This window comes from Danio rerio, chromosome 20 (assembly GCF_052040795.2).
Source record: "Danio rerio strain M-AB ecotype USA chromosome 20, GRCz13ab, whole genome shotgun sequence".
Lineage (NCBI taxonomy): Eukaryota > Metazoa > Chordata > Actinopteri > Cypriniformes > Danionidae > Danio > Danio rerio.
Genome location: NC_141040.1, coordinates 54852501 through 54870000, shown reverse-complemented (window position 1 = coordinate 54870000; position 17500 = coordinate 54852501). Strand labels below are relative to the sequence as shown.

At 39.6% G+C, this 17500-nt stretch overlaps 2 protein-coding genes across 21 annotated transcripts in view; one reads left to right on the top strand and one right to left on the bottom strand.

Annotated features, from left to right (window-relative positions):
* fut8b (fucosyltransferase 8b (alpha (1,6) fucosyltransferase)) overlaps nt 1-17500 on the bottom strand; it is a 220489-nt gene that overhangs the window by 26686 nt on the left and 176303 nt on the right. For 3 of the 11 annotated variants that reach the window (XM_087298839.1, XM_087298838.1, XM_087298837.1), the window contains one exon: nt 12115-13338. The exons of 2 other annotated variants lie outside the window; for them this stretch is intronic. In XM_087298839.1, coding sequence (XP_087154965.1) covers nt 13226-13338 — 113 coding nt within the window. In that variant the 3' untranslated portion in view covers nt 12115-13225. Of the gene's footprint in view, nt 1-12114; nt 13339-17500 lie in introns of those variants that run through there. 6 more of the 11 variants (XM_087298841.1, XM_087298840.1, XM_087298842.1 and 3 more) reach the window with 2 other exon arrangements.
* LOC147832349 (uncharacterized) overlaps nt 13696-17500 on the top strand; it is a 32963-nt gene continuing 29158 nt past the window's right edge. For 3 of the 10 annotated variants that reach the window (XR_015518992.1, XR_015518990.1, XM_087299012.1), the window contains exons 1-9: nt 13696-13791; nt 14066-14229; nt 15364-15411; nt 15498-15561; nt 15847-15908; nt 16185-16263; nt 16562-16639; nt 16957-17033; nt 17353-17428. The gene's annotated coding sequence lies outside the window, so the exon portion shown is untranslated. Of the gene's footprint in view, nt 14230-15363; nt 15562-15846; nt 15909-16184; nt 16266-16488; nt 16640-16956; nt 17034-17352; nt 17429-17500 lie in introns of those variants that run through there. The other 7 variants (XM_087299008.1, XM_087299011.1, XR_015518993.1 and 4 more) reach the window with 6 other exon arrangements.

The following is a 17500-nucleotide window of genomic DNA, read 5'->3' as shown; positions in this document are numbered from 1 at the left end:
CTTACCCAATTCACCTGTATTGCATGTGTTTGGACTGTGGGGGAAACCGGAGCACCCGGAGGAAACCCACGCAAAGGCAGGGAGAACATCGGCCCATCGGTCTTCTCAAGTGGGGGAAAGACAATGCACAACGTTACCCACTGCTGTCAACCTGGGCCAAGTCATATCTCTGTCCCAGAATCCTCAGTCCCAAATGAGAGGGTTTTTTTCTGTTGCAGGGGACATTGTAAATACCCAGAGATACCAGCTTTTACCAGATTATAGTTATATGATAAGTTTCCTTTAAACCCATCTCTATCTAAGTGAGTGAGTGATTAAATGTTGAATGTGATGAGTTTTTAACAATACTAAATTGAAACTTTATTTTTTTACATGGTTTAATAATTTTTTGTTCTTAAAATTGAAGTTCCTGTTTCAAAGCTAACAGATAGATGCTAATTTGTATGTCATTGACACTTTTGGCACTTTTTTGGAGTATTTTTTAAAAAGTTTTGTTTTTCCTGTAAATGATTCAATAAATACCGTACCATGACATTCATACCGAGGTATTACCGTACCGTGAAATTCTGATACCGTTACATCCCTATGATTGACACATCCTCAGTTTGTTGTTTCACGTCTGCCATTTTCAGCGTGTGAGTCAAAGCGATATCACTAAAGGAACACTCTTGCTCTATTTTTAGATGTAAGGCTCATTGGGCTCAACATAAGATCAATATTCTCCACATTATCGCTCTTATTGGTATGACTGGTTGTACCTTTAGGTGGGTTTGCAAACGTGTACTTTTCATTGCGTCTACCTTAAACTTCAGCCGTTTGCATTTCTCGCGAACACAGAACCTCCATGTGATCTTAACATTTTCCCCAGATGTTGGTACAGACCAAATAAATCCATTCATGCAAAGAAAACAAACCTAATTAGTTCATAAATTAAGTTCTGTGTAACATAATGAAATGACACAGGGAAAAAGTATTGAACACATGAAGAAAAGGAGGTGTATTCTGGCAGTGAAAGCCCAGACAGCAGCTGAAATCTCTCTGTAGTTATTCAGCAACTCCTTGCCCCTTCTCAGTGTAAATGAACATCAGCTGCTTCAGTCCAACATGTACATTAGCAGGAGGATGAAGATGAACCCAGGGTGGACATTTCAGCAAGACAATGATCCAAAAACACAGCCAAGGAGACTCTCAGATGCTTTCAGAGAACGAAAATCAAGCTGTAGAATGGCCCAGCCAATCACCTGACACCAATCAAATGGAAAATACAAAATAAAGATCAGATTGTATTGATGAGACCCACAGAACCATCAAGATTTTTACACTTTTAAAGTCTGTGAAAAAGAAAATCACAACTGAGCTTCATTCTCCATGTGAGAGGCGTCTTTAAGCTGCCATCACCAAAAAAGCCTTTTATAAAAACTACCAAATCCATTTCAGTAGCACTTTCTCCTCGTGTCATTTCATTTTTATTACACACAACTCATTTTTCAAGGACCAAAAAAAAAGAAAATATCCCCCTTTAGTTCACGAGTTAGAGAATATTTGTCTTCTGAAGCCACACACATGACATTATTAGACAAACTGATCCTAAAGTCATTACTGCCAGATTTTAAATATCTTTTATATTTGAGCACAATCTAAAGATTATTGAACATTCCTCAAATAAAATGAACATCTGACCTGAGAAAACTGCACACAAGTCCTACAGATCACCTACACAACTTGACAAAAATCTTGTCATTGATCCCAGTTGTAAGAGGAAGAGATAATAACTTTATTTTTAGTCGATCATTTGGAAAAAGTGGCAGAAAGGAGGATTTTTCAGATGAATCATCTGTTGATCTGCATCCCAATCATCAACAATACTGCAGAAGACCTACTGGAACCCACATGAAGCCAAGATTCTCACAGAAATCAGTCAAGTTTGGTGAAGGAAAAATCATGGTTTGGGGTTACATTCAGTATGGGGGCGTGCGAGAGATCTGCAGAGTGGATGATCAACATCATCAGCCTGAGGTATCAAGACATTTGTGCTGCCCATTACATTACAAACCACAGGAGAGGGACAATTCTCCAGCAGGATAGTGCTCCTTCTCATACTTCAGCCTCCACATCAAAGCTCCTGAAAGCAAAGAGTGCTCCAGGATTGGCCAGCCCAGTCACCAGATATGAACATTATTGAGCATGTCTGGGGTAAGATGAAGGAGGAGGCATTGAAGATGAACACAAAGCATCTTGATGAGCTCTGGGAGTCCTGCAGGAACACTTTCTTTGCCATTCCAGATGACTTTATTAATCAGTGGTTTGAGTCATGTCAGGGATGTATGGATGCAGTCCTCCAAGCTCATGATGGAGTCAGACACAATATTTATTCTGCTTCCACTGCAGCATGACTTTATATTCTATACTGGACATTATTTCTGTTCAGTGATGAGACTTTAGTCTAGGCAAAGTCAGACCTTACTGTCCTAATGAAATCATCAAGGCATGATCATATTTTATTGTGGTAAAATAAGCGTCATCTAGAGGCCTTTGCCTTTCATATAAGCCACTTCTGATACCAAATGAACAACTAGAAGTCAAGTTCATATTTGCTGTTCCTAAAACTTAAATAGGCGACAAGACTTTTGTCAGGTAATGTACAGTATGATGCTTCTTGGGTTGATTTTGTCTAGTGTTGTTCACTTAAAAAGAGTAAACATTCGTGTTTGTCATTAAGAAGTCAATGTTCATGTTCAATATTCATTTCAGTTTCAGCTTCCCAGTTTTGATGTGACAAAAACTGCATTCAGAAAACTGCAGATTACATGCAAGTCAATTAGGTTTCATCCACAAGCTGGGTGAAATAATGCTAGAACACAATGCATACCGGGTGAAACGGTTCATTTTTAATTGGATGATTCATTTGTTTGTATCAAACCTTTTGTTGAATAAAATATAATCACAATGCATTCTGGGATGGCAGACATATGTGACACTGCCAAAACGGCCAAAACAAAGCTTTTAGCCGCCTGCTATGTTGAAACACAACATTGCCAGCGATGCTTTCAAGGTAGAGGCTGAATAGATTTTGGCTGTGCGCCGCAGCATTAGCATCGAGTAGCTGAAGCTGGCACTGCTCCCTCAACACATTTATCACCGTTTCAAGATGAATGCAAACAGCAAAGCATATTTTAAAGGACAGCTATTATGCAAAATACAGTTCACAGTTATATTGGAGTGATATAAACACAGCAAGTCTCTTTTCTGACATTAAAGTATGATCCAAATCCCGGTGATATTGAGGCATGCAGCAATGTGACGTAGCAGTCCCCGCCCACCGATATTGATTGACAGTCGCAGATTTATCTTAAGGTTAAAACAGCTACAATCCGCTCTGATCCCCAAAAAAAAGACAATACCGCAGGTTAAAAAATAATCGGATGGGTATTTTGATCTGAAACTTTACAGACACATTTTGGAGACACAAAAGACTGATTTTACATTTGTCTAAAAGGCCAAAATTTAAGCCAATTAATGGGGGCCTATTATGCAAAAATCACTTCTATAAGGGGTTTAGGGTGCTTTCACACCTGCCTCATTTAGTTCTATTGAATCGCACTAGAGTTTAGCCCCTTTCACACATACAGACCTTTCCGGAAAATTACCGGCAATTTACCGGAAAGATTGTATGTGTGAACAGGTCCTTTTTGAAAATACCGGTAAATTCGTTCTGGCTATTTTCCGGAAAAAGAAGTTGTAACATTACCGGTAATTTGCCGGAATGTTGCGCTGTGTGAACGCAGATGGAAGATTGCCGGAAAGAACGCGTGCAATCTAGAACATGCTGACGTGAGACGTCTGCTTTAGCCAATCAGAACAGTCAGACGCATTCACGTTCGCGCAGATTTTCCCAGACGCATTTAGCTGCTAAAAGTTAGTCAGATAACGTTTATATGTTCTTCTTAATGCCAACTGTTTAAATAATTATCGATAAGATGCTTATGATAAGCCGCTGTTTGTTTACCTTCAAGTTTTGCGTGTGCCTGTGAAACAGCCTGTGAGCGCAAGCACACACACATATCATGAACATCTCGACATGCTAAAAGTGATCCTCCATATATTTTTATATCGAAGTTGTTCACAATACTGATCCATCCACAGCGTTTGTAATGTAGTCAAATGTTTACAAATACAAGCGCAGCCGTTTAAGGCTCATTTGTGGTGAATGATGTCAGAATTTACCGTTATTTTGGAATGGATGTGTGAAAGGTCTTTTCCGGAACAATCCCGTAACGTCCTCGCCTGTGTGAACAGCGCTTTTTTGAATTTACTGGTAAAGTGGTTCCGGAAATTTTCCGGATATTTACCGGTATCATTGTGTGAAAGGGGCTTTTGTTTTCCCGTTTGGTGCGGTTCCTATGGGCAGGTGAGAATGCAGCAATCGTACTCGAGTGCGCACCAAAAGCAGATCAAACAAGCGTACCGAGACCTGCTTGAAGAGGTGGTCTCGGTACGCTTTCAAACGAACCCTGGAGCGGTTCGTTTGTGGTGAGAATATATGATCCGTACTAAAACAGGTCCAACCGGAAAAAGTACTGTGCCTTTTGGGCTAATTCAGCTGCTGTATGCCGATGGGCTGTGCATTATGGGATATGGAGGAAAAATATTTGTTGACAGCGCTTTAACAACAGAGAGAGAGAAGGGAAAACATTACCTGATGGATCGTTGGTAATATTTCTGCAGGATGGCCATGTCGCAGTTTAGCTAAATTAATTCACGCCTCCTGCTGAAGTGACGAGCGATGCATTAAACACTGTTTTCCAGCCGCGGCCGCGCTTCATTCCTGAAATGTATAGTTTGTCTAAAGCAGGGATACAATCAGCCAGCGCAGTCGTCCCTCCATTGTAAAAAGCGACATTTTGTGTCTGCCGGTTTTGTTTGCCTGCGCAAGTTTTTTGGCATTTTCCTGCACGTGAATTCTGACCAATCAATAAGCAGTTTAGGAAATATGTTCAACAACATCTGGCCAACGAGAGATGTGTGGCTGTCTCTTAATATGCGTTCTTGTCTGTACTTGCGTTCTCGTGTCCTCGTGAAACGTCATCAACCGTCGCCAAAGTACTGTTACAATTCAAAGTTCACATCTTTCCAAGTACACATGAAATTCCCGGATGTGTACTTGGTCTGGCCTTTGGCCAAGGATGCATCGTGAGGTGACTTGTGCGAAGTTTTGAAGCTCGGGTATCCCAGAATGCATTGCAGTGTAACCAGCGAAAGCAAATGGCGGAGGAGGAAACCCGCACGGTTTTAAAAATACTCCTTTACTGTGTCACAAAATAAAGTTTTAAGAGTTTTTCAGGCGAGAATGTAGTTGTTTTTAACTCGAATCGGCAGTTTATTCACAAAGATAGCGCTTCTTTAACGATGTGGCTCAGCTTATGCGGACTCCGACTCCCAGCCTGCCAGCGGGAGCTCCGTCATCAGCTCCCCCGCCAGAGCAGCTTTACTTCGGCCAGGCCATCTCGGACGTACCGCTGGATCTCATCTCTCCATGGTAGTTAAAACAGGATATTTAATACATCTTGGGAATATCTAACGGACAGTTTTTGGTCTTATAAATCTATTATTTGTTCTCAGGTGTATTATTTTGGCAGTGTTATTTTGTTACCTTTTATAATTGTCTTTAATTATGTTACCGTGTTGTTCGCTGTTTGTCTTTGTTTACCAAATTGCTTGACGTAATCTTTATTTCTTATCGTGTATGTCTTTATTTCTTATTTTGTGTATAATTACCATTGTAGTTTAATAAATCTGATAATCAAAGACACATATAATAACTCATTTTAATTCACATTTATATGAATATATGTGTACATTTTCTTAAATCAAAAATGTAGATTTATAATATTAATATAGTATGAATTAAATCATTTTATTGTTAATGTACAGTGAAACTGATGAATCCATGGTGAGATAAGTGATGTTATAAAGTACACTGCTGTTCCATTTGAAGAAGTACCCGACTTGCGTCCTCACGTCCTCGGGAGTTCGTTCTTCCAAGTCTGAACTTGGCAAGTCTGAACTTCCAAGGACGCAAGTCCGAACTTTGTGTACTTGGTATTGAGAAACAGCCGTGGATTTTGTCAGATGACTGCATTTTGGATCGTTTCAACTCGTTCGGACCAAAGCCAGCAGTGTGGTGTGAAAACGGCCCAAAGACGGCAGAAAATGCAACAATGTGTCATTTATTACCCTTGGTCCGGACCAAATGAAGGGAACTACAGACGTGAAGGCACCCCTAAATCACAGTTGTGTGGCAACAGTGTGTGAATACAACAAGCCACTAAAGGTAAAAATGTGTTAAATCTATTCTTTTTTTATAATCACACTTGATAAAAACAGCGTTCAAAAACACTTTGGTTGACATTCTCTCGTTGTACAGTACGTGTCATCAGAGGGGAAAAGCCCTGACTATTTGTAGCAACCTCTTCCTTATTCGCATAGGGAGTTAGTCCTGTTTTGAATCTGCCACGATGCTGACACACAGGTATTTGTTGATCCGCCTTCTTTTAAAAAGAGCACAATCTCATTAGAATTTAAAGTGACAGTCACCAAAACACCACAATTAGGATCAAATTCTAAAAGGGTCTGTTTCAGAGAGTTAGAAAACATTATTTGTGTGGTATTTTGAGCTGAAACTTCACACACACACTCATCAGACTTATTTTACATCTCATAAAATGGGCAAAATAGGCTGCTTTTAAAGCACAAACGATTTACTGTGTATCTAGCCAAGGTTAAAAAAACAACAAAGAAAACGTCCAATTTGCATGAGGAACACCTGAAGACAATCGCTCACTTTTCCCAGCATCTGTCGTTGTGCTCAAAACTACTCCAGCGCTGCTGCTAAATGATGACAGATACAGCTGCAAACAGGCGTCTGCGCTGAAAACTTGCAACGTGATATAATTCATTAGCATAAGCACAAGCTGTTTACTGCAGACAGATGTAATGACTTGAGGAATTTTATTAGCATTTTGAAAGCGCTCACTGAGGAAACACGCTGAGTAAGCGTCCTGTTTTGTTTGACAAAAACACATATCTAATAAATGTGATTTAAGTGAAGTTTATTCATAAACTAATTTCGAGAGGATCCCGTGCTTATGATTGACACGGCTGGCCCCGAGTCAAGCTAACGAACGAACCACCAATCAGGCTATTCCTAACCCAGTATAAATAACCAAACGCCCTACCTTTAGTCATCTTCGTTTTGAAGAATCCCCCCTTCCACCCCTTCTCCTCCTCTTTTCTACAGGGCAGCACGGCGGTCCAGTGGCTAGCACTGCGGCCTCACAGCAAAAAATGCCTCCGACTCGGGTATCCACCCAACCGGTCAGCATTTTCGTGCGGAGTTCATGTTCTCCCCGTGCTTGCGTGGGTTTTCCCCGGGTCCTCCGGTTTCCTCCCACACTCCCAAAAACATGAGACTAAGTAAATTGACTAAACCAAATTAGCACCAAATTCAATTCTGTCAGCAACACATCACCTTAGCAATCCTTACGCAGCAAGAGGGGGGGTTCTCGAGATCTACCCGAGTCAAACTCCCCTCTCGCCCTGCAACGGGAGGGAGTTCGGGCTCGAGGATCTTTTGAGCTCCGGGCTCTCTCCCGGGACAGCATGCCAAACTAGCTTATTACCAATCATCAGCTAAGTGTGAATTATATTTACTGACCTTAGAAATTGAGCCTTGTTTTTGTGTTATTCTGTGTAATTCTTTCTTTTAGCAAAGCATTTCAGCTCAATAAACTACTTATTGCCCCTCACCCCCCCGCCCTTCAAAGTTAGAACAGTATGGAAAACGCAAATAAAAAATGAAAGAAGTGAACTCTAAATTTTCCCAGGGATGGGAAAACTTTACTGCGTAAAAACGTGCTGCATAAGTTGGCGGTTCATTCCGCTGTGGCGACCCTGGATAAATAAAGGGACTAAGCCGGCAAGAAAATTAATGAATGATTGTCACGGTATCTATTTTATGCTGGGCGATATATTGCACCTAAATTAATTGCGATATTATTGCCACTTTATAACTTATATCACTGATCTTTTTTCCCCCCAACATAATAGTGTAATAATTTATATAATAATTAATTATATAATTTAAAACATTTATTTTAAAACAAATCAGTAATGTTGGCGCAATAGCCTAGTGCAGGGGTCACCAATCTCGGTCCTGGAGGGCCGGTGTCCCTGCAGGATTTAGCTCCAACTCGCCTCAACACACCTGCCTGGGTGTTTCAAGTATACCTAGTAAGACCTTGATTAGCTTGTTCAGGTGTGTTTGATTGGGGTTGGAGCTAAAATCTGCAGGACACCGAACCTCCAGGAACAAGTTTGGTGATCCCTGGCCTAGTGGATAAAGATATCGCTTCTTTAACGATGTGGCTCAGCTTATGCGGACTCCGACTCCCAGCCTGCCAGCGGGAGCTCCGTCATCAGCTCTTCCGCCAGAGCAGCTTTACTTCGGCCAGGCCATCTCGGACGTACCGCTGGATCTCATCTCTCCACGGTAGTTAAAACAGGATATTTAATACATCTTGGGAATATCTAACGGACAGTTTTTGGTCTCATAAATATATTATTTGTTCTCAGGTGTATTATTTTGGCAGTGTTATTTTGTTACCTTTTATAATTGTCTTTAATTATGTTACCGTGTTGTTCGCTGTTTGTCTTTGTTTACCAAATTGCTAGACGTAATCTTTATTTCTTATCGTGTATGTCTTTATTTCTTATTGTGTGTATAATTACCATTGTAGTTTAATAAATCTGATAATCAAAGACACGTATAATAACTCATTTTAATTCACATTTATATGAATATATGTGTACATTTTCTTAAATCAAAAATGTAGATTTATAATATTAATATAGTATGAATTAAATCATTTTATTGTTAATGTACAGTGAAACTGATGAATCCATGGTGAGGCGAGTTACGTTATTAAGTACACTGCTGTTTCATTTGAAGAAGTACCTGACTTGCGTCCTCGGGAGTTCGTTCTTCCAAGTCTGAACTTGGCAAGTCTGAACTTATATCTGAACTTATTTATAACTCATATCACTGATCTTTTTTTTCCCAACATAATAGTGTAATAATTTATATAATAATTAATTATATAATTAAAACATTTATCTTAAAACAAATCAGTAATGTTGGCGCAATAGCCTAGTGCAGGGGTCACCAATCTCGGTCCTGGAGGGCCGGTGTCCCTGCAGGATTTAGCTCCAACTCGCCTCAACACACCTGCCTGGGTGTTTTAAGTATACCTAGTAAGACCTTGATTAGCTTGTTCAGGTGTGTTTGATTGGGGTTGGAGCTAAAATCTGCAGGACACCGGCCCTCCAGGAACAAGTTTGGTGATCCCTGGCCTAGTGGCTAGCGCGTTGACATATAATGTTGTAGCACTTCAGGGTGTCGCGAGTTTGAATCCTGGCTCGGGGAAATTTCCTGACCATACCCCCCCACCTCTATCTCTCCCACTTCGCTTCCTGTCTGACTACTGTCTTATCTAATAAAGGTGAAAAGGCAAAAAATAAATCTAAAAAAAAAGTCATAATAAATAGCAGATGTACACAAAAAAGTCTTAAGTAGACTTTAAATGCATCTCAAGTGCCATTTTTTAATAATAATAAGGCAGATTCCAAGACAAGTCTGCTTGTTAAATGTTTGCAGCATATTTTTTTAAATGCTGGTTTTTCGAGCATGTTTAATGGCTTCACGTCTTTAGCTGTATAATGGTACCTATCTGTGAGTGTGTACCATTTCACACAGTCATGTAGAGGTCTGCATTCTCCGACCAGACCAGATTTCTTGCGGAGCGGGAATACATTTCTGAATAAAGCGAGGGAGCGGTCTGTAACTGGTGTGATTTGAACAGTAGCGGGCGGTCTAACAATATCGCTCCAGAGTGAGCGAGCACGCGTATGTGTGTGTGTGAATGAAAGAGCGTGATGCTGTGTGTCGCTTGTTTGTTGCTGTCTATGTGTGTGATGCTGTGCGTCACTAGCTTGGTGCTGTCTATGTGTGTGTGTATGTGTGAATGAAAGAGAGCGTGATGCTGTGTGTCGCTTGCTTGGTGCTGTGTGTCTATGTGTGTGTGTTTATACAGACAGCTTGTTTGGACTCTGTATCATGTAGCTGGGTGGTTTTTGCTTTTGCTCCTCTATTCGGGAACACATCACATCACCCCACCCCCCATCCACCCTGTTAGCGGGAATGGTCGTGGCGGGTTGAAAACGGGGCATGTTGGACAGCGGGACAACAAATGCTGAATATAAGCGGGATCGGTCGGGTTCAAAGTAAAACCTGGTGGGGAGGAGCGGGATTGAGTCCCTTGCAGATCTCTACTGTCATGTTTATTTTGCACTGGTAGATAAATACATCCGTTACAGTTTAAAGACTTCTCACGTCTGGAAGACCCTGTTGAAAAAATGGCTAGGGTGGTTATGTTTTAGGTGTGATTTATTCAGAGTAGGGATGTAACGGTATCAGAATTTCACGGTACGGTAATACCTCGGTATGAATGTCACGGTACGGTATTTATTGAATCATTTACAGGAAAAAACAAAACTTATGAAAATACTCCAAAAAAGTGCCAAAAGTGTCAATGACATACAAATTAGCCATCTATCTGTAAGCTTTAAAACAGGAACTTCAATTTTAATAACAAAAAATTATTAAACCATGTAAAAAAATAAAGTTTCAATTTAGTATTGTTGAAAACTCGTCACATTCAACATTTAATCACTCACTCACTCAGATAGAGATGGGTTTAAAGGAAAATTATCATATAACTATAATCTGGTAAAAGCTGGTATCTCTGGGTATTTACAATGTCCCCTGCAACAGAAAAAACCCCTCTCATTTGGGACTGAGGTTTCTGGGACAAGAGAGATATGACTTGGCCCAGGTTGACAGCAGTGGGTAACGTTGTGCATTGTCTTTCCCCCACTTGAGAGGACAAACCATGAGTGAGATAGAGATCTCATGTCTGCATCAATCTGAACAGTGTGCTGTGTTTCTGCAGTCCCCATGACTGATTATTAGTCGTATTCCCCAACTTGCAGGCACGTGCACACACAGTGCTCAACCTGTGCAGTGCACATGCCCTTTTTAGTCTTGGATAGAAAGTTCCCTTCCAAAATGATCAAAAGTGCCCCCACGACGCGACATACCCTCCGTCCCCGCTTTACAGTACACGCGCGACAACACAGCTGATAAGAACTCGCGCGACAACACCGCTATTCAGTACGCGCGCGACAACACAGCTGATAAGAACTCGCGCGACAACACCGCTATTCAGTACGCGCGCGACAACACAGCTGATAAGAACTCGCGCGACAACACCGCTATTCAGTACGCGCGCGGCGACACAGCTGATAAGAACTCTCGCGACAACACAGCTATTCAGTACGCGCGCGTTGACACAGCTGATAAGAACACGCGCGACAACACCGCTATTCAGTACGCGCGCGAAAACACAGCTGATAAGAACTCGCGCGACAACACCGCTATTCAGGACGCGCGCGGCGACACAGCTGATAAGAACTCGCGCGACAACACCGCTATTCAGTTCGCGCGTGGCGACAACACCCGCTTTAGGGTTTTCCAGCTCTTTTTGATCCCCGCTTCTAGCAGCACACTCCATTTCCGCATTACTGGATCTGTAGCAACAACAGACCGCAAGGGATGATGGCCAAGCCTGGGCTGATGGGAATTGTAGTTTCCGGTACCTCCAGTTCGCTTCATTCGCCTGAGCAAATTTTCTCAGAAGACCTATAGTTTTACCGAGTCATGCGACTACGGTAATATCGAAAAAAATTAATATTGCGGTATGACGGTATTTACAATACCGTTACATCCCTAATTCAGAGTAAAAAAAATTACGGTAAAATACCGGCAACCTGTGGTTGCCAGTACTTGTATTACAATTGTATTACAAATAACATATAAATATATTTATAGATTTTAATAAAAAAATTCTTGTGTTGTGAAGAAAAAATCTAATTATCTATGGAAAGCATCATCTGTCACGTTAGTGTGATCAAAACAATAACAAAACGGGAACAAAAAGATTGCGGATTCAAGTGCAGATTTATTTACAGTGCATAAACATAAAACAAGGTGTTCAAAGTACAAATAAACCACAAAACCAGAAACTAAAACAGAGACAAGGCTCAGGAAACAAAACTCGAAAAACTAGACTAAGCAAAAATACAAAAACAGGATCAGGAAACAACGAACTAGGAATACAAGACTTACTGCGGAACTGGGAACAAGAGAGACAAGGAAGTCAAGATGACAAACATAGGTGGAATGGCTGTATAAATACAAGCGATATGATATGTAAACGACCCGTACAGCTTTAATCTAGACATTTATTCGAGCGAGCATGACGTCGACTTAAACTTTGTCATACACCACGCCCACCAAAAGGGTACCCTTTATGGTGAAAACACAGGCCTGATAAAGGTGACCCGTACCGAACCGTACCGTACTGTACCAGTCAGTGGAAATGAGGCATAATGTACATCTTGACATGTGAAAGTGTTCCTCCATATGTTTTCATATAAGTTGTTCACAATACTGATCCATCCACAGAATTTGTAATGAAGTCAAATGTGTAAACATTTAGCTGTGGTTTGCATTTCTGCCTTTGGACGTCTCACAAAGCAGCTGCATGAATGCTAAAGCTTTAAATAAAAGTGAAACCATCAAGAAAAGGCCGACTTCTGTGTTCTCCTCCTCTAAAAGGGCAGACTTTTAGAGGTTATTTCCGGTTAATGATGTCAGAATTTATTGGTATTTTGGAATGGATGTGCAAACAGTCTTCGGATTTCGGAACGTCCTCGCCTGTGTGAACAGCGCTTTCTTGAATTTACCAGTAAAGTCGTTCCAGAAGAAATCCAGATATTCTGTGCGAAAGGGGTTATTGACTTTACTTTCATGAACAAATGCTAGCAAAGATGAATAAACAACACATGAATACACACAAATGTATTGCTCACGATGTCCTCATGTTAGAAAACACATTACCGCACATTACTTTCAGCTTGAATAGGCTGCATTTTGGTTATGTTTTAATGCACAGCCGGTAAAGAAGAAACTTTGACCATCTCAGCTCCTCATGAAAGTTTTCCCGCAGATCTCCCGTAGCGTTCAAACTGCATTAAAGCGTAGCGTGGTTTAATATGTGTGCAGCGCAGATCCAAAGTCACCCCTGAGAAATAAAGCCTGATTAGATTTAACCGTGCCGTTTGCCTTATTCAGGGCAGAGGAAGGACAGGAGAGACTTTGATCTGAAGGAAAAGAAATAAAAAATAAAAAATCCCACAAGTGTTGAGTTTCTTCAGAAGTGAGTGAGTGTGTGTGTGTGTGTGTTTGTTTTTATGACATGGTGGGGACCTCAGCATGATAGCACACTCACAAAGTGGGGACCAAAAACATAGTGGGGACCGATCGCCCGGTCCCCACTATGTTTTGCCTTTAAAAGACTCAGGGGGCGTTGCTGATATGCCTAGTGCAGTTTTTTTCACTGATCCCCACCTTGACCATTTACCTGAATTGAGTGTGTAAGTGTGTGTCGGCGCACTGCTCTATAGCGGTCCTGTAGTCGGATGGCGGTACTGCACCCTGACACACACTTGGCGCAATTTACACACTCTGGCTACTGCACATGCGCAGATCTCATAAATGAATCCGACTTTAATCAACTTAATTAAGATCTATCATCAAATTAATCGAATTTTCTGGTAAGTTATAATGTTTTTCACCATCATAATGTAATGAAATCGGTTATATGACAAATACTTATGTTGCATATTGTGACAGTTATCAGGTATAGTTAATTAAATGTTTTAACGAATTTCCTGGGTGTTTTAATCGATGTTGTTTCAAATTACGTATTAATATAACACTGATAAGACACAAACTACAGTTCGGTATGTAATTTAACTTGTTTACACGAGTAAAAGTTACTCGCGCTAATGTGCTAACGTGCTAACTGCCCGGTGCTACGTGAGTCAGAGGCCGGGGTGGAGTGCATGAGCCTCGGTCATACAGTCACCAATCACCGGGCGGCTAAATGGATCGACGGAGGATGAAACCATTAAAAGATGCGGAGAAACACATCACCAGCTCCACTGACAAGACCCATTCACTGGAAACCGAATATATAGAAGGTTACTAAGGTATGTTTTCATAGTTCTTGTATCGTACTTTTTAAATGGTTAATTGCTGTGTATGTAACGCTGTGTATGTAATGCTGTGTATGTAAACATGTAACGTTAATCCTGAAATAACACTATTATATACTATTTAAACGTTAATGTAGTGATATAGAGGTTATAATTAAAATGTGGGGCCATCTGGTCCTAGAAATGTACTTAATTTATTGTTCTATGACGTGTAGAAACGTTTTATTTTAGCTAAATAATTATAATAAACTCCAACTTAGTGTAAAACATATATACAAGTACATAAATGTTCACTGTGTGTGTTTTATTTATTTATTTGCTGTCAACTGGTAGCCTTTTACAATAAGGTTAAATTAGTTAATGCTGGTTAATGCATTTACTAACATGAACAATGAATAATACTTTATTACAGTATTTGTTCATGTTGTTTAACTTTAGTTAATGAAAATAAAGTTGTTCATTACTAGTTGAACACGCACAATGCAGTAATTATTGCAATGCATTATTACTGGTACAAGCATGAATTTAGATTTGAATAATGCATTAGTAAATGTTAAACTATGATTAATAAATGCTGTACATGCATTGTTCATTACTAGGTCATGTTAGTAAGTACATTAACTAATAAAACCTGATTGTAAAGTGTGACCTGTAAACAATTGAAGTGGAAAAAAAGTTCTTTAAAATTGTCCTAAGAAAGAAGAACAGGTGTTTAATAGTATTAGAACAACATTGAGGAAAGGTTCTAATCCACTTCAAAAGGTTTACTGTATTTATAATTCACACACAGAGAGGATGCTAATGTGAGGTTTTTGTAGTTTTTGAACCCTACACATTTCATTAAATCTTTTAGGTCAGAGTTTGCGTTGTCCACATTTATTAAAGGAAGTTTTGTGGTTGAGTACAAATGATAGAGCTTGTGGAAGCAAAGCATAGATGAGATATTAATAAAAATACTGTCTTTATGTTTGACTTTATATGGTAAAACAAGAACAGGTGGTTAAGTGTTTTCCCCATTCAAATGTACATGTATATATTATATTCATTGTGTTTGTATTCATGCCATAGTTTAGCTTTTTATTGCTATGAGAGGGCATAATTAAAATGTTGCTTGCTCTTTTCTCTTAGTTTTGCAGCATTGATGCCGATCATGAGGACGAGACCCTCGGTCGGCTGGTGAATGATGACCATCTGCACCCTAACTGCACTGTCAATAAGATCGTTGTTCAGAGAAAACCTCATTTGTGCCTTTTTGCAATCAGGGATATTTTCTTTGGAGAGGAAATAACGTTTGACTATGGCGCATGTGATTGGCCTTGGAGAAAGGTTTGGCATTTTGATCACTTAATACATTAATCTTTAATACATTCAGCAAAGCTAAGAGTTTTTTTAATGTTAATATAGATTAAGGGTAAATCTGTTCAAAAATAAAGAGTTTGCATCATCCATAAGAGATAATGAAATCAATCTCTTAATATCTTCTTCTTGTCTTAATGGGTAAAAAAGTTTAATTAATTGGGTAATGCTTTACTTTAAAGGGGGGTTCATAAGACTGTCATGAAAGCTTTATAGTCATGACATGACTTACATAACAAAGCTGTTTTTAAATAGCTTTCATTGAAGGATGCCCATATGACTGCAAAAGAGAACTGCTCCGACAACTCTCTGATGAGGTATGTTTATTAGTATTATTATTACTATTAGTAGTAGTAGTAGTAGTAGTAGATGTTGTTGCTGTAGTAGTGCATTTAATTGTAATTATTTAACTTAGTGTGTGTCCTAATTTATGAACATATGCAATAGTGTAACATTGTGGGGACCAGAGGCATGTTAGAGAAGCTGTGAAACACACTTAGTCCTCAATACACACACAGTACGGTCTGACATAGTGGGGACCGGGAGCCCTGAGTACTACTGTCTAATTATTATTTTTTGTTTTTTATATTCAGCTTTCATTGAAGGATGACCATATGACGAGAAGAAGAGAACTGCTCTGCTCCAGTAGGAGACCCACAACCCTCTGATGAGGTGTGTTTAAATTTAATAATAATAATAATTATTATTATTAGTAGTAGTTGTTGTTGTTGTAGTAGTAGTAGTCATTTAATTGTAATTATTTAACTTAATCAAAATCTAGAAATGAAACAGAGTGTGTGTCCTAATTGGTGAACGTATGCACTAGTGTAACATTGTGGGGACCAGAGGCATGTTAGAGAAGCTGTGAAACACACTTAGTCCTGAATACACACACAGTACGGTCTGACATAGTGGGGACCGGAACCCTTGAGTACTGCTGTCTAACTAATATAATTTTTTTTATTTTCAGCTTATATTGAAGGATGACCATATGACAGAGCAAGAGAACTGCTCTGCTCCAGTACGTGACCCACAAATCTCTGATGAGGTGTGTTTATTATTGTTGTTGTTGTTATTATTATTAGTAATAGTAGTAGTAGTTGTAGTAGTAGCAGTAGTTGTTGTTGTAGTAGTGGTGCATTTAATTGTTATTATTTAACTTAATCAAAATATAGAAATGAAACAGAGTGTGTGTCCTAATGTGTGAACGTATGCACTAGTGTAACATTGTGGGGACCAGATGCATGTTAGAGAAGCTGTGAAACACACTTAGTCCTGAATACACACACAGTACGGTCTGACATAGTGGGGACCGGAACCCTTGAGTAGTGCTGTCTAACTAATATATATATTTTTTATATTCAGGTTTGCTGAAGGATGACCATATGACAGAAGGAGAGAACAGCTCTGCTCCAGTACGAGACCCACAACTCTCTGATGAGGTGTGTTTATTAATATTGTTGTTGTTGTTATTATTATTATAATTACTAGTTGTTGTAGTAGCAGTAGTTGTTGTTGTAGTAGTGGTGCATTTAATTGTAATTATTTAACTTAATCAAAATATAGAAATGAAACAGAGTGTGTGTCCTAATTTATGAACGTATGCACTAGTGTAACATTGTGGGGACCAGAGGCATGTTAGAGAAGCTGTAAAACACACTTAGTCCTGAATACACACACAGTACGGTCTGACATAGTGGGGACCGGAAACCTTGAGTACTGCTGTCTAACTAATATATATTTTAAATTTTTTTTATTCAGCTTTGATTGAAGGATGACCATATGACAGAGGAAGAGAACTGCTCTGCTTCAGTAGGAGACCCACAACTCTGATGAGGTGTGTTTATTATTGTTGTTGTTGTTATTATTATTATTATTAGTAGTAGTAGTTGTTGTTGTAGTAGTAGTA